This window comes from Psittacula echo (assembly GCF_963264785.1).
Source record: "Psittacula echo genome assembly, chromosome: 3".
NCBI classification, from domain to species: Eukaryota; Metazoa; Chordata; class Aves; order Psittaciformes; family Psittacidae; genus Psittacula; species Psittacula echo.
The window spans coordinates 125,376,362-125,402,180 of NC_137736.1; the positions used below are offsets into that span (position 1 = coordinate 125,376,362).

General features: G+C 48.1%; 1 protein-coding gene across 1 annotated transcript; it reads left to right on the forward strand.

Annotated features, from left to right (window-relative positions):
* Nucleotides 1-1,536: 1,536 nt before the first annotated feature.
* On the forward strand, nt 1,537-25,819 carry WNT11 (Wnt family member 11; the record flags this gene model as incomplete). Its single annotated transcript, XM_080612455.1, has 5 exons — nt 1,537-1,619; nt 10,744-10,979; nt 11,676-11,953; nt 13,406-13,698; nt 25,645-25,819. 5 exons carry the CDS (start codon nt 1,537-1,539, stop codon nt 25,817-25,819), a joined length of 1,065 nt encoding a protein of 354 aa, XP_080468581.1.

Consider the following 25,819-nt stretch of genomic DNA (forward strand, 5'->3'; position numbering starts at 1 on the left):
AACCCAAATCCAAGCAGGCATTAAGGAAAAACAACCCATAGTGATGAAATCCTGCCTCTCTTGTAGTCAGTTGGAGTTTTGTCTTGGACTTCAAGGGAACAGGGAACTTGCCCCTAGAGGTTATTAAAATCCTTTGTAATAACAGCACTTCTCTAGTAACCCTTTACACCAGGCGCTGGGGTTGGAGTAACCAAAACCCAGCCTGAATGGAAAAATACACTGTAGATAGCAGAGAAAACACCCCAAAATATGCCTTCCCCCAACCCAATTGCTCCCAAAATGGACCTGTCGGGCCAGAAAGCTGCAGATGGGACAAGTCCCAAGCTTGGGATCAGGTGGGATGTGCTTTTCCCAGGGAAAGGCATTCGCTGAAGTGATGCCGACTGCTCCAGCCGTTCCCAGCCCCATCCCAAACCCCTTTGAGGGCGCAATGAGGGGGGATGCCAGCATGCAGTGCGACTCCCGAGGTGCAATGTGGCAGGCAGGGTTTTCTGTTTATTTTAGTATTGGCTTTCTGCTGGGGTGGGAAATCACCGCAAAGACCACAAAGAGCAGCCCGGAGCGGTGTCTGAAGTGAATAAGTGAAGGGAAACCCATTTACTGCTATTAATACCACTGCTAAAATAAGCAAGCAGTGCCCTGGAGACACAGAGGAACCCCTCTCTAAGACTTTAAGCCCTGCACCTGGTTTGTTTGTGTGTTTGGGCTGAAGAAGAGACCAACAACAGTAAAAGGCAGAGGGAAGGGGGGGATCCTTGAGAGCTTTTGCGTCCTCCTGGCTGCTCCCTAGAGACAGAACCGTGATTTCATGTTTACGGAGTTGCAGCCCTTTCCGTGAGCTCCAGGTGCCCGAGGACTTGGAAGGAGTGAGAGGCAGAGTTAATGAGGTGAGAAGGGAAAAGAGCAAAAGGCATTTTGTTGTAACAGATCAGACTGAAACATCTGCAGGGCACGGGCACCTGCGTTGAGTTGGGCCGTGCTGCTTCCATCATTTGTCTTCTCCGCAGGGGAAGAAGGGAGAGGAATAAAGAGGGAAATCTGGAGAGATGAATTTGGGCTCGTTTAAGGATTTATCTTCTTTTCTTTTTGTTACACAAGCCTTTCGGAGAGAGGGAGGGGAAGAGAAAACCTGAAGCCGTGAATGAAGCCTTGCCATGTGCAGGGTTAAATGGAAACACACAGACCATAACTCAGGGTGTAATTCAAGCCATACGGTTTGTCTGTCTGTTGACTCGGAAGGTTCTATCAAGGCTTGGCGAGGGAGGGGACTGAGAGGGGAGAATCCAAACTCTTTGTGATTCATAAACCACTCCTTTGCAATTGGGATAATAAGAGCTCTCTCTCGCGACGGCTCGCTCAGCCTCGGAGCTAACCGTGGCTCGTGCTCTTTCTGTCTCCTTTCAGGTTGTTCAATCTCCAAGGACGAGCAACACTCAAACTGAAGGGAAATACGTTGTGCAGAAAATCAGGAAAACCCCTTTTTTGTGTTATTCTTTTCCCTTTGGAGAAGCCGATTTCCATCATCCAGTGGAGAAAATGAAGCCGAATCCGCGATTTTTCTTAGCTGGTTTTCTGTCCTTGATTCTGCAGACGGGGCTTTGCTATGGGATAAAATGGATGTAAGTACCTGCCTATCTCTGTGTTTTTAAAGCCTTTGTAGGCATTGCTGTTCTCCTGCCCAGTTTTTGCTATTTGAGGCACGCTGTGAAGCTGTTTAAAGAGCAGCGAGCGCTGCGTCTCCCCAGGCATTCATTGATTTCAAGTGTGTGCGTACTAGGGGCTTGTGCTAACATTACGTCTCCATCTTCTTTCCAAAATATGCATGATTTAGGCTCTCTTTTTATCTTCTCCTCATTGATACCCAAGGAAAAACACACACTTGAGTGCTCACATGAGCCACTTCATGAAGTTTCTAGCATTAGCTCCTACCACGCTGGGAAACTCTCCCACCGGGACCGCTGGTCGTGCTGAGTAGGAGATGAGAGCAATAGGGACGGCTGCTAAGATAATGCCACCAATCTCCAACCACAGGGGATGCTTGACAGATAACATGGGGCTTTTTGTGGACCTTTTAACCTTTGGATTTCATGAAGGGTGTTAAAAACGAGGCAGGGGGGAGGAAGGAGGGTGAAGAAATACCAGGGAGTGTGGTCAAGTCTGGATTGAGTTTCCTCGGAGGTAATGTCACTGCAAACAAAGTGAAAACATCACTATCTCATTTCTTTGCTTAAGCAAGCAATCAATTAGTTGCTTGCTGCAAAACAAACAAGCAAGCCCCTCCAGCACCCATCTGGTTTCATGTCTTCGATGAGTGATCTGTCTTTTCTACTCGGGTTTGAAGCTGTGCACAGAATAAAGAAGGGGATGTGGGCTAGCCCTAAATGAGCATCTTCCGTAGAAGAAAAAGCCCAGTTAAATGTGATGACAGGAAGAGTTTGCTATGGAGGGTATAGCTTGTTGAGGTGAAGATCTTTGGGTTAGGTGGAGAAACTGGAATGAGAGGTCCCTGATTTGTTCTCGTTATGACACTGGCCCTGTGCTACCTCTCATTCCCATTTCACTGCTCCAGTCATTGCCATTTGAGGCTCTCCTGGAGTCACCTTTTATAAAGGCTCTCTTAAACCTGGATATCTGCAAATTAAAATGTCTTGTTGGAGCCAGTGTTTTCAATGCCCTGCATGCAGTCAGGGGAGAGGTGACCTTCCAGGTGGCAATTCATCCTCTTCAAAGAGCAACACCCAGCACAACTGTGAAGAGATGCAGGGAGCTGCTCGAGACCACAGTTATATGTGTAAAGAGAAGCAGGGTGAATCCCTCTGTAGAGTGTTTAAATGCACATGGCTGGGGGGAGGAATAGGCAGCCTACTTTAGGGCATAGAATCATAGAATAGTTAGGGTTGGAAAGGACCTTAAGATCATCCAGTTCCAACCCCCCTGCCATGGGCAGGGACACCTCACACTAAACCATGGCACCCAAGGCCTCATCCAGCCTGGCCTTGAACACCGCCAAGGATGGAGCATCTTTCATTTGCTGTCTCCATCCTCTAAGGACCACCTTGGAAGTAGAGGAGAGTCAGGATCTGATTTGCTCTTCACTGTCTTAGCTTTGCACCTTGTAGCAGTGACCATGGCTAAATTACACAGCCCAGCTATTTCTTTCTGTCAGCTTCCTCAAGTATTAAGGCTCTCAGCTCTGCATATATATAAAGTATGAGATAGATATATATATATCCAGCACCTTGCACAGGGAGGGCATCTCCTCTCTGCAAGGCATTTATCACCATGCCCATGAGCTGGCAGAGCCTGGACTCACTCAGAAGCTTTATTTCTATGCAGCACAGAAATCAAGCTGGTTTGTGGCACCCTGGTTCCTCAGGGCACTTACGTACAGACCCATAGTGAGTGGAGGGGCTCTCTCAAACACTTGCCATTAGGATCCCACATAAGGAAGATGCTAAATCCTGAGCAAAGAGCCTGGGTTTCCCCAAAGGGGGATGAGTTTCAGAGGGAAGCTGATAGCACTGTGACAAGCCACAGACATGAAAACAGGCTGAAAGGCAGCACAAGGTCCCCGTTACTTTGTTGGCAAAAGCAGCTTTTTGGCTGGTAAGTGGTTAAGTGCAAGAGTTGCTTTTGGGGATGGGGGGAGAAGCGGTTGGAGGAAAGACGCTGCAGTTGCCGCTCCTCCCCTTCCCAGCAGACATATCCCCCCTATCGCAGGGCGAGTGGGGAAGATGAAAGCCAGGATTAAAGTGGCATTTGAAGCACGAACTGCATCCAGATGTGCTCCCCTCACACCTGTTTAAAGCCTGGCAGGGACCTGCACTCCCTGTCCCAGGGCACTTCACCACTGGGATGCTGCCAGTTGGGATCTCACTGAATTATAGGTTTTCTTTTTGCTTTCATTTGCTGTTTTTCCTCACTTCTCCACCCTTATTTTTCTATGGAAACATGGGCCAATTTTCCCCTCCTCCCCATCACTCTCTGTTGCCTGCCGCCACGGGGGCTAGGGTACCATCCTTGGAAACCCCATGGGTAAACTCTTATGGAACAGAGATTGATGCTACTGAATACCAAGCAATACCTCAGAGCTGCAATCACAGCCCTGGACTCACATGCTGGGTGCTGCACAATCAAACCTTGCCGCTTCCAATGCTTGTGGATGGAGAAGGGGGGTGGGGGAAAGGGACGGGATGAAGAGGGAGGAAAGTGCTGCGAGATGTTTTCGGTCTTAGGCTTGTCTCAGCGGTCTGCCCGCTGCGATGTTGTTGTAGGCACGGTGCCAGGGAGAGCTTCAAAGAGGGTTTGGGAGGGAAGGGGGAAGATAAGGGGGTGGGTTTTGCCAGCCTGGGGAAGAGGGAGTGACTGATATGAGAGGCGATAGGAAATCCAATTTTGATGCAGGGTGTGATGTAATTGCAGGGCGAAGAAAAACACCCTCTTCAGCTGTTTAGTGCTTCCCTGTAACGCAATTACCCCCCATAAATTAGTAGAAGCAGGGAGAAGCTAAAAGGGAGTTATTTGTTTTGTTTTAGTTGGCTTAGTTTTATGAGTTCTGTGGTCTGGATCCCCATGGTTGTAAATCACCACTCTGCCCTTCCTTGCCACAGATGCACTGCTGAGCATCCAGTGTGGTGCATGGATGGTCAGCAGCTCATAAACCTGCTCTTGCTGCTGGAGAGATTGCATTTTGGCTTCTTCCATCTGAAATCCAGGGAACTAATGGAGAATGGACAGATCTTTGCAGGATCAGGGCAGCCATGGAGAGGCAGCCTTTCAATTCAATGCATATAAGACCCTAAGTCTTCTTTATGCATGCTGCATCCTGCAGTCACTTTTCCATCCTAGAGCAGGGCTCTGTTGCATCACTTTGTGGTCCTCAAGGCTTGTTTTGCATGGGGAGGCGAGGCAGCCATCGGTTTCAATGGCAGATGTCTTAGTGGCAATGCCTGTAGGGACTCTTATCACACTATCCACCCCCCTTTGCACCCTCTTTAGCTTTCCTAGGGGGGCTTGGGTTTGGCCAAGCAGGTTGCTGAAGCAACGTTTTTGGGTAGAGCTGAAAACCAGATGAGCACTAGAGGGAGCTGCAGCCAGATGCGCACACCGCGGGTCTGCAGATGTTGGGATGTCCAGGCACCAAGCAGTTTTAGAGACACTTCTGTCTCCTTAGGGGTTGGCATCTCCTCTGTTCAGGACACAGGTTGGACTGTCCCTCTGTATTGAGTGTCATCCACCTTCACTACAATACTGGTTGTAAAGAAGCCCAATGCAGCAAGTGGTTGTGAGGCTTTCGGGATCAGCCCACAACAGCAAGTGGTGGCATTAAGAACCCCATCATTTATGCATGGAGCTTGGCCACTTCGAGAGAAGCCCCTGTTGTGGTGCCCTGGACATACCCCATGCCCTCTGGAGCCAGCCCAGCTTTGCTGCACATGGTTAAATCACTGCCCTTCAGGAGCTCTTTGGTGAACCCAGGATGTCCCCCAGCTCCCCAGCCTCTGCAGGCAGCAGAAAGCAAGGAGTGGGGGGGGGAATGGAAAGGGTTTGTGCTTCCCAGAACAGTCTGCTTCTCTCCTTTAACCAAGGAAGGGGGGGAGCTGGGACATGGGGGCACGGGCGCCTGCGAGGAGCCCGTCTGCCTGGCAAAGGGGCTGCTAGATGAGCTGCTGTGAAAGGAGTGCAGGACAGGGAGCGAGGGAAAGGGGGGGGGACACAACGGCTTTGAAGTTTGCTCTTCGCTCGGGAAAACTTGACAAAGCTCCATGGCCTTCCTCAGCGCTCGGGGAGCCAACGCGCTGCTGGCATCCACTTCAGTCGAGCTTGGGTGGAAGTCAACAGCCCTGTGCCCGCTGCTGCCAGCGCTGGATTTGGCACCGTGTCTGAAAGCAGCTCTTATTTGAAGCTTTTACTTCTGGGTTGGTTCCCCCCCCCCCCCCTTTATTCCTTTTTTCTATATAAATCTTGCTGTTCTGTTTAAAAACTCTTTGCAGAACCAGTGGGATGTGGTGGCTTTTCCAGCGCTTGTTGGTCCCAAGACCAGAACTGATGCAGGGCAGGGCAGCAGGAGCATGGGCTCCCTCTGATTACCAGGACAAGGTTGTTGTAGAAGTTATGCAAGGCTTTTCCAATTGAAAACCTGGGAAAATGAGGCTTCTGCAGATTAAAATCCCTCGCTGAGATTGAATGTAAAAACCCCACAAATTCAATCTCTGCCTCTCTTTATTAAAGTTTACCGCACACTTCACTGCGCTTAAATCTTTCTTTTCCCACCCAAATCTCTGCAAGATCAAGCTGTTTAAGAATAGGCATAAAGCAGTGCCTTTGCAGAAAACAAAGTGGACAATTTGGAGCAGAAGTTCATGGTTTCACTAACAGTCCTTCTGTGAGGCCTTTCTTGGGTCACATCACATAAGGGAGGACAGCGAGATACCCACCAGAGAGAGCCCACATCAGAAAGAGAGAAGATTCTTCCACCCTTTAAGGGTGTTTTAAAGGGCATCAATGCTTCACTGCTCAATTCAAGGAGTTTTTCCTCCCTTTGGCTTGACCAGGAGCAGTTTCCTGCTCACAGTGGCCCTTAGTAAACCAAATAATGTATGGCTTTTACTGATACCTGCTCAGTTCTGATGGTACTTATCCCAAGATGCTGCTCCTATGAATAGTCTCCTCACAGAGCCCAGATCTGCAGGAATGGGCCCATACCTCTCAAAGGACCTAACACTGTGAAGCATTCATATTTTGGAATGAATTTATTAACTGCCTGAGATAATTAAAAGAGTAAATGAAAGTCATGATCCATCCATGCATCATGTTTCCTCTGTAATTATGTTTATGGTTTGCTGTCAGTACCCATAACTTCAGTTGAAAGCTCTGCTATGCTATATATAAAGCAGGAGATGTTTGGCTTGGGGCCTGTTTATTTAAAGGGATGGGTCAAATATGTATGTATAAAAAAGCCCAATCATCCCCTCCGGTGTCCTCAGCTTTCTGGAGAATGAAAGATGGGGCCGGAGAATCAAGGGAGGAGAGCATGACATTAGGAAGAGGGAACAGTGAAAACCAGCGTTTATAGGGTGGTGGCAGGTAAAAGTGTGAGTCCAGATAGAGGTGTTTATCAGGTTTTTGCCACCAGATGGAGGACTAAAGGCTATTCTGCAAACTATGCCCTTGAGGGCTGCTTTATTCAGGCTGACTGTGCCCCATCGGTGGCTCCAGTTCCCCTCCCATTGATGGTGGTCAATGGAGACTGGGTAGAGATAGGCTAGAAACCACCAAATCCCACCATGGACAAGCCTTTTCTGGGGGAAGATGCCCTTTACACTGCCCCGCAAACGGACTTTGTCCCCCATTGATATCCTTTGCGAGCAGTGGGCATCCCTCCATGGTGCTGCCAGAATGTGGGGAGCGGGGAGGGTTGGTGCCTTTCCATTGGGAGGGTTTGGACCGGCAATGGGTGGAGAAGACATTTCTGAGTGCAGGACAGAGACTGAGCAAACCTGTGCTGTCAGGGCACGGACTAGATGACCTAATAGGCCTCTTGCATTCCGGATCTGTGATTTATTGATGCCCTTCTCAGGCTCGGCAAGCGACTGCCGTAACTGTGAGTTTTCTTTTCCATCTCCATTACCCTTTACTTTTTCCTCCCGACGCTTGGAGATGTTTCCAATTATAGGTTCTCACAAGCAAAGGCATGAAGGTCAGGCCTGGGAGATGTTCGGAAAACACCTTTCTGCCTCTCGGATCTTTATTCTTGGTGGGTTCCCTGGAGCTCAGTTCATTCAATGGGAAAAAGCCACTGCTGCCATTTAGTGAGCTCTCCTCAATGGGGCCATGGTCCTTCCTCTCTTTACTGTCTGGCAGATATTTTCCCTCTTCCATGAAGCAAATTTCTTTCTTGTTGCATTATGTATTTGCTTCTGTAATGGTGATCATTTCAGGCCATCTATAATAACATGATCTTGTTGTACCACATCCCCTTTTATCACAATGGGGATGAGTTTCAGTCTGTATTCAGCTCTCATTCCATCCTGCCAGTGGTTATTTCTGCTGTTCCCAGCTTGCCTGTAATGGTGAGATGCAGGTGCCTCAATGTAGGCTTCCAGGTCCTTTAAAGATGCTGAAGACATCTATACAGGACAAGAACATGTGGTGCAGGACCTAGGGGTAACATCCTAAGGCCTCTAAAGCATCCCTTGGTACCTCTGATTAGAAAACTGAGCTGGTGCCCTGTAGTGCAGCATCTCTCAGAGCATTCCTCATGTGCCTGAAGCTCAGAATATGAAGCTCTCTCATTTTGCGGCCTCACCCTGCCTGCTTCTTTTGCTGCTGGGACACACTGTGCTGGAGTGTTTGTCATTTTAACTCTACTGGTGACGAGCTGCTTTGGCCTCTTGCCTGATTTGTGTTTCAGCCCGTTCCTGAGGGTTGCTGATAGGCTTTCTGGGATAAGCTTTCACAGGTTGCTGGTGCCAAGTGCTAAGGGTTGGACGCATCTCACCCAGCTCTGCGCTTATACAATCCAGATGTCTGCATCCGAGCTCAGTGCCTGGGTTTCCTTTATAGTGCGGAAATGAGCACTCCTAGGGCATGATGTTATCCTATTGTAGATCTTCAAAGCACATCAAGCTAATTGCTCCCTAGATGTGGCTTTTTCTTTCTATGGGCTGAAGGAGGACCCTGAAGGACTGCCGTGAGGTCCAAACCATAGAGTTTAGTAGCTAGGTGATATTCACATTGTCCAAAGACTCCTGGCTCTACCTTCAAGGGCATGATGCATCTGAGATACCTGAGCATCCAAAATTGCCACCAATAGGTTTCATCTCCATGAGCTCAGGTCCAGCACTGGTTCACATCTAAGGCAGGATGAGTTGCCTTCTGAAGGTGCCCCTTTTCAGATAGGGAGCATCACATGGGCAACAGTGGGCAAGGGACTCAGATGAACTACAGGGCAACTAAATACTCCCCTTTCCCTTCCCCTTGAAACTCACTGGCCAAAACTTCTGCTTGCTGTACATTTAATGGACCTCTTTAAATGCATGCATGATGTATATATTTGCATAGCTAGCAGAGTGGTGGTTTCCCTTCCAAGTTTGTACCTGATCATCTAGTGCCAGCAAAGCCAAACTCCAGCCACCTGGGAATTTGTCAGTGCAGACCTAGTCAGCCCTAGCAAGGATCATAGGTTTTCCCAGCTGGAATAATGGTTGGGGTTAGCAGTTATGTGCAGCCCAGAGAGAGCTCCAACATACACAGCAGCTGGTTCAAGCCAGGCTTGAGGGAGCTGGTGGAACATAGATGTGTTTTCCTGAAAACCGGAGATCAGAGCTAATACCCACGGTCTTGGTTAGGGCTCAATTTTAGCTCCGTTTCCATCTCATTTAACTTCTGAAGGATGTGGATGTTACAGTAATAAAGTGAAATGCACCCAGAAATGTGTCTGCTAATAAGCCAAACTAACCAAGATGGCTTAGGATGAAACTGAAAGGCAACACATTTAACAAGGAGAGAAGGAAATATGTGTTAAGGCACTTGTGTTGCCAGGATCAGATGCCAGTTACTGATGCAGCCAGCTAGAAAGTTGTTTTATGGGAATGAATAACATTTATGACTACCCTAAGCAGGTCATAAAGATACAAAGAGAGTTACACACCAGGCTTCTGCTGCTCGCTGTGGGTGCTTGGGGAACAAGAGCACGAGTGGTAAATGCTCCATCCCTGGCAGTGTTCAAGGCCAGGTTGGGCAGAGCCTTGGGTGCCATGGTTTAGTGTGAGGTGTCCCTGCCCATGGCAGGGGGTTGGAACTGGATGATCTTAAGGTCCTTTCCAACCCGAACCATTCTGTGATTTTATGATTCTATGCATGGCAGCATTTGCTGTTTTCTTTTTCACTTGGAAACATTGGCAATTACACACTATAAGAGCCAGTGAGGTCTTTGGGGTGCTGTTGGTTTCTTCCCTGGTGCTAGTGGATCCCTCCTCAGTATGTGCTTTCCCTGCACAAACTCTCATCGTGCTTCCGCACTACGTTTTTGGAGCCTACAGGAACAGGCTTATCTACACACAGCAGTGATGGATTTGGTGAAGGCCCTTGGCGTTAATGCTAAGGGAAAGCATCTGTTTTGCAAACGTGGTGGCTTTTCCCTGGGCCTTGCAGGGGATTTTCTCCATAATTAATTACATGACATTCAGCATAATCCTCAGAGAGTGAGTGAGACAGATGCTGAATGCAAAGCACTGATAACAGCAACTTCACTTTCCCTCCCCCCTCTGAATGCCACAGTCTTGGAAGATCCAGCTTTCTGTTATCGTGGGAATGATGGGTCATTTTTCACTCTGCTGGGGGGTCTGTCCTCTTCATTCTTCAGCAAAAACCCTTCCCATAAGGATTTACACGTTCAATCAACTTGGCATGTGCCCCAGGAGCTTTGTCCAGGCTCTCCGAGATGATGGAGAGAAACGTGCACTTCTAGCGGGTGTTTCTTCCCACCTACCTTAAACACCTACTTTAGATGAGATAAATCACTCTTCAGACTTGCCTATCTTTCTCACCAGCTTAAACTAAACACCTATTTACAGGTAGCTAAAATGAAGTCAGATGAACTTCATTTGTAGTTCACTAGACTGGAGGTGATGGAGAAGCGTTCATTAGACTGGAGGTGATGGAGAAATTCACATTGACCTGCAGATTAACTGGGATTTTTTGCAGGTTTTAATGCCTTTTTGCATGTGTTTGCCTCCGCAGAGCCTTGTCCAAGACTCCTTCAGCTCTGGCCCTGAATCAAACCCAGCACTGCAAGCAGCTCGAGGGCTTGGTGGTTTCCCAGGTACAACTGTGCCGCAGCAACCTGGAGCTGATGCAGACCATCATCCAGGCGGCACGGGAAGTGATAAAGACCTGCCGTAAAACCTTCTCGGACATGAGGTGGAACTGCTCTTCCATTGAGCTGGCTCCTAACTACCTGCTGGACTTAGAGAGAGGTAAACAGCACTGCTGTCAGCCGGGGACATGAGTGAGTAGAGTCAGCCAGTGCGTGTGTGTATGTGTGCTGGGGCTGGGAGGGTCTTGCTACCAAGGGGATGTTGAACAACTGCATAGCCTCGTTGTCCTGCTCTCTGAGACCATGTTCATTGTTATGGGGCCAGTCATGCCCAGGTGGTCTCCAGTCCAAAGTCTTCCATAAAGCATGTCCCCTTCCTGGTCTGCTCATCTCATTAAGAGTCATGGTGCCCTTGCTTACAGTCATGGAGCTGCTGCTAAGAGCATGCAGGCTTGTCAAGCAGCAGGCTGCACAGTCAGATCTCATGGGTCAGAGCATCCTTGCATGCTCATGCTGCAGCTTTGTGGCCTCCCATGCTAGCTTCATGCTTGCTTCATGACCTGCTAGCAAGCAGCATCCATCACAGCGGCAAAAGGAGGCAGAAGAGTTCATAGAGGGGCTCCAGGAGTAGATCACATGATGGCAGACAAGTTGTATGTGCCTCCTTGTCCTGTTGGGATGTTGCCTGATGTTGAAGAGCTCACTTAGGTGATGCTTCAAGCTAATGATGCCATGGGAGGTTTCAGCTGCAGTGACTTGGTGTGTTTGCTACTTTGTGGGGCACAGATTGTGTGAGTCTCTTTTTGAGGGACTTAAAGCTGTCCCAGGAGACTGAGCTTGTTCTTGTCTCTTCCAGGCACAAGGGAGTCAGCATTTGTGTATGCCCTTTCTGCTGCTGCCATCAGCCACACCATTGCCAGAGCCTGCACCACCGGGGACCTCCCTGGCTGTTCCTGTGGTCCCATCCCAGGTGAGACACCTGGACCTGGGTATCGATGGGGAGGATGTGCAGACAACCTCAACTATGGTCTTATCATGGGGTCCAAATTTTCAGATGCTCCCATGAAGATGAAAAAATCAGGATCACAAGCCAATAAACTGATGCATCTGCACAACAGTGAAGTAGGGAGACAGGTAACAAATCCACGAGAGTTATTGTAATTGTACAATCATCCGTAGTGGTCGGTCGCTCTGTGAGGTTCAGTGTCTCTATCAGCTAGCAAAGGAGCAGGCTTCTCCCACATTGCTCTGAACTCCTTTGGCCTGCTGGAAACCGTGGTGCTATAACCCACACTGGGACTCAGGAGGTCCTGAATGCTATTATCAGCCCTATAATATAGAACCATGGGTGTAATGTTTCATTGCCACCCTCTCCACAGCCAAGGATGGCTCTGGCTTGCTTATACCCCAGGAGGTGTGCTGGGGATGGGTCCCGTCGTGCTCTGCCAAGGGCGTTGCACAGGCAAAGTGCTGTGTAAGCGTGGAGGATTATCATCTGCCAGATGCATCCAGCAGCAGCTGCCTCCCTCCCAGCCATCCCCTGCAGCCAGGAGGGAGGTGTCTTCCTTTCCAAACTGCTTTGCTAGTGATTATTCCCATATCTGGCAGAAGCCGCTTTTAACAGCTTGCATCCAGCGGAGGGATAATGCTTACCATGTGCAGTGCTTGGTGTGCACCGAGGTGTAAATCCCTATCTCAGCCCTCCACACAGTGGAGAAATGGGTAGGGGGTTGTAAAGCTGAGCCCTGCACCCATCTCTGGGGATGCACTGTGGTTCCCGAGGCTGGTCCTACCACACAGCTTGGACCTTTCCAGGGCACTGGAGAGGATAAACCTTGGAGCATGTTAAGCTCATTGGCAGCTTCCTGTGTAGCTACAGGCTGAACTCACCTTTGCAGAGCACAACCATGCCAAACCTGCCTCCTCTGGGTGTTTTACTCTACCATTCCCACTCTATCTGATTTATTTTTCATAATGTTTTAAGCTTTCATTTTAATTTCAATGGGAAAATCTTCGTTTGGGACATAGCATTGCCATGGTTGCTGGATGCAGCCCTTCTTAGCAGTGTCCCGCCGCAATTAAACTAGTGCAGAACCAAAGTAAAAGGCTCTTCTGGCCCCACAGCCAGGAGAAAGGCAGGCTGAGAATGCCCTGAATTCATCAGCGCCTTGACATCTTTTGCCCAAAGAGCTGCTGAGGGCAGACATGGATGTTAATGGTCTATTTAACGGATTGCTTTGATTTCCAGCTCCTTAGGAATTTAGAGGGGAGCAAATGCAGCCCTTTTGTAGATATCTGATCAAAATGCAAAACACTTTTCTGTCTGCTGGCTGCAAAAGTACCTTGGTGAAAGCAGTATTGAGATAACCCAAGCTATTCCGTGATCCTATGATAGCGATCACCAAGGAGCTGTTTGGTATCTCATTCTCTTTGCACAGGAGCTACTCTAGAGTGACTGTGCACAAATCAGAGCAGCATTCCTTTGCTATAGCACGCCCTACTAAGAAAGTGCTTTCTTTAGCAAGCTTGTGAGATGTTTGGAGGTAAGAGAAGGGCATTTCCTAACTCCTGCATTCCTTTTTGCAGGTCTTGAAAGCCTCTCTTGAAATGAAATGTAAGTGCCATGGAGTTTCTGGGTCATGCTCTATCAAGACCTGTTGGAAAGGCCTTCAAGAGCTGCGAGACATTGCATTGGACCTCAAAAACAAGTATTTATCAGCCACCAAGGTCGTTCACCGGCCCATGGGCACACGCAAATACCTCGTGCCAAAGGATATTGATATCAGGCCGGTTAAAGAGACAGAGCTGATTTACCTGCAGAGCTCGCCCGATTTCTGCATGAAGAATGAAAAAGTGGGGTCGCACGGGACCCAGGACAGGTGAGGGTTTCTGCAGTGGGTGCTGACGGTGCTCGGAGCCCCAAAGAGGGAAGGGGAAGAGGGGAACATGTATGGATGAGAGGCAAATATCCGTATGCGTGCAGGTCAAGGGTAACGCTAACACATGGTGTGGTCTATAGATACCTAAGTGATGGCTGCGGTTAAGAAAAGGGCTGCAACCCCTTGCGTTATACAGGCAGGCACAAGATACTTTTTGAAATCCCCCACACCTCCACAGCAGCTTATAATGATCAAGCAGATGCTTTATGCTGTGTTGATACTCTCCAAGTCATTTCCTGCAGTCATTGCTGATGTGAGGAGCTGTTACTCTACTGTAAGGCTCCTCTAAGTAGGCAAGCGTTGACTCCATGATGACCAGCACTCTTTGGCAGCATTAGAAAAGCCCTGATAACTACAAAGGTTGTTTTTTAGGGATTTTTTTTTCCATTGCATTTAAAAAATCCAGGTGTGTTTGTGTTTCTTATGTCCCTGCAGAGGAATGTCTTCATCTCATTAATATTAGTGATTTAAGGTCATCCTACCCAGCCTCCACTGGGTATGGTCCTGCCCCCTTTCACAGGCAGCAGACATGCTTGTCTCTTCCATGATCTGTTTAATTCCACCCAAGACAAACCATTTCCATGTTTCAGCAGTCTGAGCATCTCTAGGTGGGCAGCAGACCCTTTGACAGCCAAATAGCTGTGTTTTCAAGATGTCTCATTAGTTGCTGTCTGCTGGCTAGGCTTTCTTTATGTAGTTCTCATAATTCATCTTTGCTCTTAGTGTTACTTTATGGTAGAGACTTGGACAGTCCAGTTGCAAGGAGCGTGTGCCTGCCCTTTTGTGGGGTGTTTTCATTTTAACTCCTGTTGGATATAGTGGTAATTGCACTGCTTTGGTTCAGTGGATGGAAGGCTTTGCTGTAATGAAAATGAAGTAAATGACCCAAATGCAGAAAAGATACTCTTTGGATATCTTCGATTCATACAAAGTATTTAGTGGGGGGATTTTATAAGCTATCCTTTTGGCAATGGCCATTCAATCTGGAACTGCAACTCCGTAGACAATATAACACCATTTAACTGCTGGAACTGATCAGGAGATGAAGACAGTTGAGTGAGACAAGTGTTTCCTTTCTTTTGTCTAATGTTTTGGGCCAGTTTTAGCTTTGTATGCTTGAAAACCACTGGCTTGACTGCTCTACAGCAGCACTCGTCTGGCAGCTTTGTGATGGGAACACCAGGCTGATGCTCATTGCCAGCCCAGTGGTGGAGCAGTGATTAGCAAGTGAAGATGTTTATGAGTCACTGAGGACTGTAGGGAAAATATGTGTGTTCAAACTGGGGTTTCTGAGGGAAAATGTAATTTGAGTGGAAGCTGTGTTTTTGTAGATTTGTATGGATTTTGACAAATTTGTGTCTCGAAAAAGGCCTCTTTGTTGTGTGCTTTGCAATGAAAAGAACTGCGGAGGACATTGGGAAATTAATTTTATAGGAATTGTGTGAAATCAACAGACTGTGTCAAAAACAAACCGAAGCCATTCCGGATTTGCCAAGCTAAACACTTTCCATGAGCTGAAATCCTTTCAAGGGAGAGGCATGGCTGCTTCTTCATCTAATTTCATTTTACCGCAGATTTCTGCCTTTTTATCCCAGCTAAGGATGAAAACTATGTCAAGTTCTTGACTGATGTGTTGTTTTCTTTTCCCTTCTGAGGATAGGAAAATGTGTATTGCAGGCATCCGTTTATCCTGAGCTGGGCGACAGCAGTGATTGTGAGCCTGCCAGGCGAGGGTCCAAAGGAAGTGAGATTGAGTGAGGATTTAGAGGCCCGAGATATTAAGGCAGGAGGGGATGGCTTTCAAAAGGAACCTGTCAAGAAATGCTCCTGATGTTCAAAATGATGATGGCTGTGGGAGGGGAGGAGGGCGAGATAGTCCCGTGCTGAGCTGCAGGCATCTCTCAGGCCAAGTTTTAAGGTCGTGTGTAATTACACTCATTTTCATCACAGTCCATCTGCAGGCTCTTGAGAAGATGCCTGGTGCCTCTGACTTGACACAAGCCATAGCATCCCTCTTTCTGCATTGAAATAGCAGAGGAAATAAGTGTAAAATGCACACAATGTGTTTGTGGATCGGTCCGTGCTTTCTGAGGGGAGCAGGGAGAAGGAAGGGATCTGGCTGGATGTGGCTCTGAGCAATATGGTCTGGTGGAAGGTATCCCTGCTCATTGCACGGGGGTTGGAACTAGATGAGCTTTAAGGGCCCTTCCAACCCAAGCCATCCTATGATTCCCTAACCTTCTCCTCCCATGGATGCCTTTTTCCCTTCACAATTATTCTCTCATGAAGATGACATCTAAATGTATTTTAAACGCAGTGGCTCTGTTCCAGACAGCCGTGGGGCTGCAGATAGCGCCTAATGACAGGGATGAGGAAGAAGGAACACAAAAGGGATGCTGTTAGAGAGGGCAGGGGAAAATGTGGTTCGTGCTTACTCTGCTAAGTAAAACACTCGCATGGAAATAACCCAAGCAGCTTTTTATTTTATAGGTAAAGCCCCAGAGGCATTTTAACACTTTATCCTTGTGCACATTAATTTCTTCTGGGGGGAGATCCTGCTGCTTCTTACTAGGCTAATTGTTAAGGTCTTTTATGGCAAATGCAATCAAAAAGGGATTTTTAGTAGTGGTTCCTCAGTTCCTTTTCTCTCTTCTTCTGCCACCTGCCTATTCCCTCTTTGGCCTTATTCTGGCCATGAGCGTGGGTGCAGGGGTCAGCTCACTGGGTGTTACAGAGCACACCCTGATCACCACGGTCCAAGAGACCTCAGTTTGGGCATCTCCAGCATCTTTCCAGCCCCACTTTCTGCCTTCAGTGGGGTGCAGAGAGGAGGAGACACCATTAATGACCTCGGTCATCATATAATTGTTTGGGTTGGAAGGGACCTTAAAGTTCATCCAGTTCCAACCCCTGCCACGGGCAGGGACCCCTTCCACTGGAGCAGCTTGCTCCAAGCCCCTGTGTCCAACCTGGCCTTGAACACTGCCAGGGATGGGGCAGCCACAGCTTCTCTGGGCACCCTGGGCCAGCGCCTCAGCACCCTCACAGGGAAGAGCTTCTGCCTAAGAGCTCATCTCAGTCTCCCCTCGGGCAGGTTCAAGCCATTCCCCTTGGCCTGGCCCTACAGGCCCTTGTCCCAAGCCCCTCTCCAGGTTTTTGTTTCTTGTCCTCAAAAATGGATGGTTTTGCATCATACAGAGAAAAAGCCCTTTCCCTCCACCCTTTCCCCCAGGTCTGGTGCTTGCTCAAAGCACGCTGGAAGGAAGACAGCGATTGATGGCTGAGTTGCAACACCTCGGACATATTGCGTTTCAGTGTATACTGTAGGGAACAATCCTGCACTGGCAGGTGGGTGGAAGGGATAACCGAATTGGTGGCTTCCATCTCTGTAATTATCCCTTGCATTATGCGGACTTGTGTGTTTTTCAGGCAGGAAAGGGAATTGAGTTACCTTGTAGTGGGATCACATGAAAATCCACTCGGAAAAGGTTCACTTGGTGGCTCAGGAGCCTCTCAGAGCTCTTTGCTGAAAGGATTTCAAAGTCTTCTTTGGAGCAAGCCTGAAATGTTTTCTGAGATACCTTTGCCTTTCTTAGTCAGTTGAAATCAGAAGTGGTTTGGAAACCCGCATGCCCCCAAGCATTTAGGGTGCATCCAGATTCCAAAGTCAGGGAGCTGGGCCCAAACCTGAGATTTGAAGCCTCTTTGAAGTGCTCAAAATCTGATTAAGGAGCTGAGTTTTGCAACCGCTGTCCAAGGCTCCTGCAAACAGGCTTTTTGCAACCGCAGCCCTCATCGACTCCGGCCAAACTCCATGTGCTTGTGTGCCACCATCACAGTTTCCCAGCTAAAGAAAGGATGGTCTGGATTAAAACCTGAAGGAGCTGATCTGCAGAGCTGCAAGTGGATTGCACAGATTTCCATACAACAAATTAATCACTGGGAAAAGGTTGATGTTCCCATTTCAGAGCTTTCTTTGATAGAAGCTCCCTATAATTCATCTTTTAACAAAGTAGTTCAGTTTCTCCTGCCTGGAAATTTTGCTGCTGGCTTTGGGTAAATGATAAATAATAATTTATTGCCCTAAATAATAGCAGATTATAAACTTGAGATCTCCTGTGTGAGAAAAGAAGCAAAAGTATTAACCTTCTTTATCAGTTGGGTGCAATGTATCCCATTTCAAAGGCTGTTTAAGGTCCCTTAAGGGATCCAAGGCAAGGGAAATTCTGCCATGCATGCAAAAGCCTTGCAGAGATAACCAAGCTGCTTATTGCTGATCTTTCCCAGAGCAGCCTTGGAGCCAAGTGAATGCTGTTTCCTCCCTGCTGAAGATGGGAAGGAGCTCTCTTACATTGCAGAAATGGGGCTGCAACCTCGTGCTGCAGCTCATCTGGGCTGGTTAGCCACCGCTCCTTAGGTGATTCATTCTGGCAACGGATCTGGCTGCTCTTTGGTGCTTGCTCCTTGCTTATGTATTCATCCTTTTCTGCAGCATTATTAGTCTGAAGTGCCTCCCAAGCTGTCTTAGGCTGGTATATTTTCTTGTATAGGAGCACACATGAGCATGCAACTGGCGCTTGATGATGACTGTAAAGACTTCGTGGCTGATGGTTACCTCTTTGGCATCTTGGTGGTCCCAACAGTGGGGCTGGTCAGATGCTGCAGAGAACATTGGTTTTCAGTGTTCAGTGGCAGCCCTTGCTTCCGCTTGTTCACTGCCACCTCAAAGATAAGCTTTGCATTGCACAGGTAATGGAATTTCTTAGCAGAAGCACTCATATTTAGGTGACAGAGTGGTAGTTATGGGTAGACAACAGCATTTGGTGTTTGGTTTTTGTTACAGCCTCTTTCAGTTTCTGTCCCTCAGTAAGGGCACAAGAAGTGATACGATGGACTTTGCCTTTGAGTAGCTCATAATGTGTGTGACGATCTAGTCTTTTCGGGAGCTGTTTCCATGTGTGCCACCTTTTTTTCATGGGATCCAACAAATGATGAATAACGAACAGCAAATAGCTCTTCTGTGAGTGTCCTAGAAGTTAAACTGCAGAGAAGTCAGAAATAGGCAGCATTCTGTTCCTCCCACCTGCAGTGCTATTTCATAGAATCATAGAATAGTTAGGGTTGGAAAGGACCTTAAGATCATCCAGTTCCAACCCCCTGCCATGGGCAGGGACACCTCACACTAAACCATGGCACCCAAGGCTCTGTCCAACCTGGCCTTGAACACCGCCAAGGATGGAGCATTCACAACTTCCCTGGGCAACCCATTCCAGTGCCTCACCACCCTCACAGTAAAGAATTTCTTCCTTATCTCCAACCTGAACTTCCCCTGTTTCAGCCTGAACCCATCACCCCTTGTCCTGTCACTGCAGTCCCTGATGAAGAGTCCATCCCCAGCATCTTTGTAGCCCCCTTAGACACTGGAAGCTGCTCTGAGGTCTCCACGCAGCTTCTCTTCTCCAGGCTCAACAGCCCCAACTTTCTCAGCCTGGCTCCATACAGGAGCTGCTCCAGCCCCTGATCATCCTCGTGGCCTCCTCTGGACTTGTTCCAACAGCTCCATGTCCTTTCTATGTTGAGGACACCAGAACTGCACACAATGCTCCAAGTGAGGTCTCCCGAGAGCAGAGCAGAGGGGCAGGATCACCTCCTTCGACCTGCTGGTCACGCTCCTCTTGATGCAGCCCAGGATACGGTTGCTTTCTGGGCTGCGAGCGCACACTGCAGCCGGCTCATGTTCATTTTCTCATCGACCAACACCCCCAAGTCCTTCTCTGCAGGGCTGCTCTGAATCTCTTCTCTGCCCAACCTGTAGCTGTGCCTGGGATTGCCAAGGCAATGTGCTCATAACCAGTGCCCATTTCAGTATTTGGGCCAGCTGTGTTTCTGGGGGCTTTTTCTAGTTAATCCCTAGGGAAGTCTGAATCCTTCCTATTTTGAGAGACCTGGATTTGACCATAAAGTGTGCTGAACAGATTTGTGAATCACAAATTTAGCAGTGGAAAGAGTAATTTCACACAGTAAAATTACAGTGGGCAGGGAATAAAAATATTGCAGCCAGCTCTCCTAAATGTGTTTAATCCCCCTGCATCAAACCAGTGTTAGAGTTCAGGAATATCAGGGTTAGGAATGTCTTTCCACAAAGCCTGATCTTATTTAGGAGCAAGACTGAACTGAGATTACCTAGTTACTGAAAATATTTGTGTACTCTGGTGTAAAAGTTTCCCAAAACAACCTGGTTTAGGGTTTTATTATCCTCAGAGTTATGTTTTTCTTGATCTGAATTCAAACTAATCATAATCTGAATTCAAACTCTTTTCTTGTCTTCTTTCCTCAGCACATAAAGAACATTTATTCCCTCTGCTTTTTGCAATGATCTTTTATAGATGTGAAGATGCATCTTACAAACTTCCCTGCATCAGTTCCTTTGTCCTTCTCCTCTTTCTCAGCTTCTCCTCTGGTTCTCCTTGGGAACACTCCCACATTTATCTGTATCTTTCTCAGACTGTGCTGCTTACTTTGCATTTTAATCCATGCTCTCAGCTCCTTTTGCCCCAGCCTTATCCTCAAGTTTTTAAGCTCATTCTCTACTCCTCATTAATGAAAATACAGGCTGGTTCCAGGATCTCCCTCGACATCTCCTCGCTGACATGTACTATTGATAACTCTCTTTGGCACAGTTGTTCAGCATCAGCCTCTAGTCATTCCTTGTGGATGAGAAAGCAATTTAAACGTAGTCAGGTTTCTGCCCTCAAAATCTTCTGTAAAGCTGTACACTTTGATGTATTTTTAGCATTGTCCATTGTGCTACACATCTCCAGGGGCATTTGAGTTATTTTTCTCTTTCTTTCTTCTATATACTGCTGTAAGACTTGGCATTATCAGAGCAAGGGGCACCAAAGGAATGAATAGGAATCTGATTTAAAAGAGAGAAAGTGAATTGCTTCTTTACACACCAGTACTGTCTTTTGGGACTTGTGGCTGCTGGAGTTCATGGAGGCAGATGGTTTCCCTGAGGTCAGAAAGGGATGAAACAAGCCCACGGCCAAGATGTCCACAAGGGGATACTGAGATGTCTAGGCAGGAATATATCTTCAATCATCCTTAATGTAACAGCCCAGGTGCTGGTGATGTATGAGGAAAAGGACTACGGAAAGTGGCTGGATTTGTGTTTTCCTCCCTGAAAAACATGTCCCACAGCCATTGGGAGATGTATTGGGCCAGGCACACAGTTGTTGTGACCCAGAATGAGTTTTAGATATACATATATATATACATATATATATATATATATATATATATAAAAGCAGCTTCCACTTAGCAATAGGACTAATGGGATGAGGTCCCAGTGGACATCTGGCCCATTACTTTGGATGAAACATTACAGACTTGGTCTCAGTGTGGCCCTCAGATGCCAGATGGGCAACCAAAACATCTATTCTTATGTCTGCTGGAGGGGCAGAAGTGAACTGACATCCCCAGCAAAACTAAGTGTGGCTGCCCCATCCCTGGCAGTGTCCAAGGACAGGCTGGAGGGGGCTTGGAGCAACCTGCTCTAGTGGAAGGTGTCCCTGCTCATGGTAGGAGGTTGGAACTGGATGAGCTTTAAGGTCCCTTCCAACCCAAACCAGTCTGGGATTCTATGATCTCCCCATAGCTTTTAAAATGAAAATCCCCCAGGAGGTAACTATGAGACAGATTAGCTTCTTCATCTGCAGAAAGACTCTTAGAAGTGCTGTGATGTCCTTCACCACCTCTGCTGAGGAGCCACCCCATGATGATGCTCTATGATGTTTCTCCAAATGAGGGCTGGAAGGGGTTGATTTTGGACGGGCGTATTGAGTGGGATTTGTCCAGTCAGCAGGGCTGACCTCCTCCCTTCTTACATAAAGAAGGAAAACGCACTGTGACAATGTGAAAGCCTGTTCCTGAGCCAGGACCTTGGCTGGGGTTAAGCCTGCAGCATCATTTTTCACCGGTCTTCCAAGTGCTTCTAGAGGTTACGGTGTTGTGTTAAGATGCAATCGCCTGCCTTCGTGTTTTCTCTCTGGGGCTCAGGAGGAGGGCATTTCTCTGAGTTGCTGGAATCGTGCTGGACAGAGACCAAAACAAATGAGATTGAACTTAACCCATCAGCGGGGAGCTTGGTGAGATCGCAGCCGCGGGCTCTGAAAGCAGATGCTCAAGGGCAGCTTCTGTGGATAAACTCTGGTCTTTGGGCTCCTTTGTCTTCTCACACTTGCTTTTTGTACGTATAGATACAGCTGAGAAAGTAACTCTGTTTCAGCTTGTTTAAAGAAAAAATAAAGATAATTCATCCAGGCCTATACTTTAGAATAGAAAACACAACCTCTGGTGAGTGGCATTGCAGGGAAAGTCTTCTAGAAGCTCATTTAGGTTCAGAATGTGGTCAAAAGCTTTGTTTTGGCTATTCAACCCGTCCATCCAGAATGTCCCTGTTCTTTTATCCAGAACTGACGGAAGATTGTGGATTTTTAAATAAGATTTGGGGTTTTTTCCTTTGTATTTCAGGCTGGGTAGGATGGGGACATCTACGGAGAGGAATATCTCATAGTAGATCCACTCATTTTCTACAGACTACAGGAGTGGGTGCAGGGAAAGGGAGATTCCCAGGTCCCAACAGAGCAGGTAGAAGAATTTTGCTCTTTGAATAGGGTAAATTTGACTGTTGGGTGCTTTGTACATTTGAGCAATGAATGTCCTCAGTGATGAACTGGAGTCAGAATGGACCCATAGAATCATAGAATAGTTTGGGTTGGAAAGGACCTTAAGATCATCCAGTTCCAACCCCCCTGCCATGGGCAGGGACACCTCACACTAAACCATGGCACCCAAGGCTCTGTCCAACCTGGCCTTGAACATTGCCAGGGATGGAGCATTCACAACCTCCCTGGGCAACCCATTCCAGTGCCTCACCACCCTCACAGTAAAGAATTTCTTCCTTAGATCCAATCTGAACTTCCCCTGTTTCAGTTTGAACCCGTTACCCCTTGTCCTGTCACTACAGTCCCTAATGAAGAGTCCCTCTCCAGCATCCTTGTAGGCCCCTTCAGACACTGGAAGCTGCTCTGAGGTCTCCACGCAGCTTCTCTTCTCCAGGCTGAACAGCCCCAACTTTCTCAACCTATCTTCATGCGGGAGGTGCTTCAATCTAGTCCTTTTCTTGGCCATTTTATTGAGCTGTCAGCAGGAGGTGGCACGGATGCACTGCACATCCATCACCACACCTCTGCAGACTCCCCATCCTCCTTAGGTGAACAGCCGGGGATCCACCTTTCCATCCACCAGTAAAGCTGAGTAAGGATGTCAAATACCCTCCCCTCTCCTAATGTCAACAGGCCTATATTTGAACCTTTGCTCCGAATATTTAATGCATTTACTAATACATTTATGAGGAGTCATTTGGAGGTTTCCTGGCGGAGGGGCCCTGGCTCGCAGGGGCGGTAACAACGCCTTTGGTTCAGCATTCGGCAAACACGCTCCATGTGGCTGCAGCCCTCGGCTTCGGTAGAGGCTTTCAAAGGTTGGTAAATATTTACACAGCTCCTAAAAGAGGGGGAGCAAAAAGGGGAGGGCCCTTAAACACTGAACCTGGAGAGGAATGCGAGTCAGGAATAACAAACAGGAGGCCCGCCTGAGTCAGGAGAAAAGAAAGGAAGAACAAGGACACAATCTCAACACCTCATTAATCCCGTAACTTCTCCTAAAGCATTACCTCATGAGGAATTCCTATAAATCTCATGGATTTGTTTTCTTCTATTAATGGAGTGCTCAACTCATGCTTCTCTCTCCTTTCTTTGCCCCAGAACCAGCCTTAGAGTGTTTGTGGTCAAATAGCCATGAAGAACAAGATTTCTCCATCCTTAGAAGTGTTCAAGGCCAGGTTGAATGGGCTTGGAGCAAGCTGCTCTAGTGGAAGGTGTCCCAGCCTGTGGCAGGGGGGTTGGAACTGGATGAGCTTTAAGGTTCTTTCCAACCCAAACCATTCTATGATTCTATGTCAGCAATTGCTCCACTCTCCATCCCACCTTTCTCACAGTAGTTTCAAGACTCCATCAATTTCACAGCCTCATGGTCTTGGGTGCATAGTGAGACCTGTTACCCTACAGTGCTAGTGTCCAGCCAAGGACCTGACCAAACAAGAATACTTCCACCCTGGGCTGTTTTTAGAGCCCATAGAGAAACAGCATCTCTAGGACATGCTTCTTTACATCCAAAATGGGTTGGATGGGTTGACATGGGCTTTCATGTCAAGTGTGATCCAGATGACGCAACTGAGTAAGACTGGGTCAAAATATGCCAAGTTGGGTCCAAATGACCCAACCTGGCATATCTTAGGAGAAAGAAATAGCTGGTTTTTGAGACTGACCGTGGATCAGTGAGCAACGGATTGGTTCTGGGAATGGCTGTGGATCCATGACCAGTGGAAGAGAATCCCCAATCCACAAGTTACATCTGAAACCCTCAACCCAGCCACTTGCAAGTGAACAAAGCGAGGCAACCCGACACAACGGCCAACTTCTCCCGACAAGTCTGGCTTTAATTAAAAGCAGAAGCAAAACAAGCAGTGGAAGTCTGTGTGATACTTGGCGACTTGTCATCCTACACTGTGCTGCCGCTGTGCCGCCTGCTCCTGGGTCAGCACTGGGGGTGTTATAGTGCCAGCTCCCCGGCTGCTCTACCGTCCTGGGAGACACTTTGAGGGGAGAAAGTGCAGAGTCCAGCCCTGCCAGTATCGGTTGTGATTTCCCTGATAGTGTCAGGGCTGGAGAGTGGCTGTAACAGCCTGTTTGGGAGCTTTCCCAGCCCTGAATCGTTGGCATGGAGCCTGTGCAAATACTCTGTGCCTGCAGGGTTTCTCCTCCATCCTTTGCAGGTTAGGTAGTGTTGGACAAACACCGGGGTTTGGGTTTTGAGGTGCCATCTCCTTCTAGCTTCTTTCAAACAGCTTCGGAGCCTGCCTGGGGATGCAGATTGCAGGGACTATGAGGTTTTGATTTGGTGGAGGTATCATGATTTGCTTGTCTGCCTGTACATGAGCCTTGCCTGACAGGCAGCCTGAATGCTGCTGAGCCCGAACTGAGAGTCAGAACAGTTTAATGTTAGTTTGGGTGTCAGAGCTGGTGATGTGAGTGGAGCCCTGGGGCTCTCCCCACCTCCTTTGAAGGTGTCGAGGGCTGCTTGGCTGGGTGCTCACCCCTGCCATGTGCTGGCTGCAGCTGAGATGCAACCGTGCTGGCTTCACCCAGTGCCTTGCAGAGCTGTCAGATGCCAGCACCACCACGAGGCAGTGCTTTGGAAAGCCCTGCAGGGAAAGAAGTGTGACCAGCAGGTTGAAGGAGGTGATCCTGCCCCTCTACTCTCGTGAGACCCCACTTGCAGCACTGTGTGCAGTTCTGGTGTCCTCAGCATAAGGACATGGAGCTGTTGGAGGCCACGAGGATGATGAGGGGCTGGAGCACCTCCTGTATAAAGATAGGCTGAGAAAGTTGGGGCTGTTGAGCCTGGAGAAGAGAAGCTGCGTGGAGACCTCAGAGCAGCTTCCAGTGTCTGAAGGGGGCTACAAGGATGCAGACAGGGACTCTTCATCAGGGACTGTAGCGATAGGACAAGGGGTGATGGGTTCAAACTTAAACAGAGGAGACTTAGGTTCGATATAAGGAAGAAATTCTTTACTGTGAGAGTGGTGAGGCACTGTAAGTTGTGAATGTTCCATCCCTGGCAGTGTTCAAGGCATGGAGCAAGCTGCTCTAGTGGAAGGTGTCCCTGCCTGTGGCAGGGGTTGGAACTGGATGAGCTTTAAGCTCCCTTCAGCACAAACCATTCTATGTTTTGCACTTGCTTACTGCGTATTCTTTCTTGCAGGCAATGCAACAAGACCTCCAACGGGAGCGACAGCTGTGACTTGATGTGCTGCGGCAGAGGCTACAACCCCTACATGGACAAAGTGGTGGAGCGGTGCCACTGCAAGTACCACTGGTGCTGCTACGTGACCTGTAAAAAGTGCGAGAGGACTGTCGAGAGATACGTGTGCAAGTGA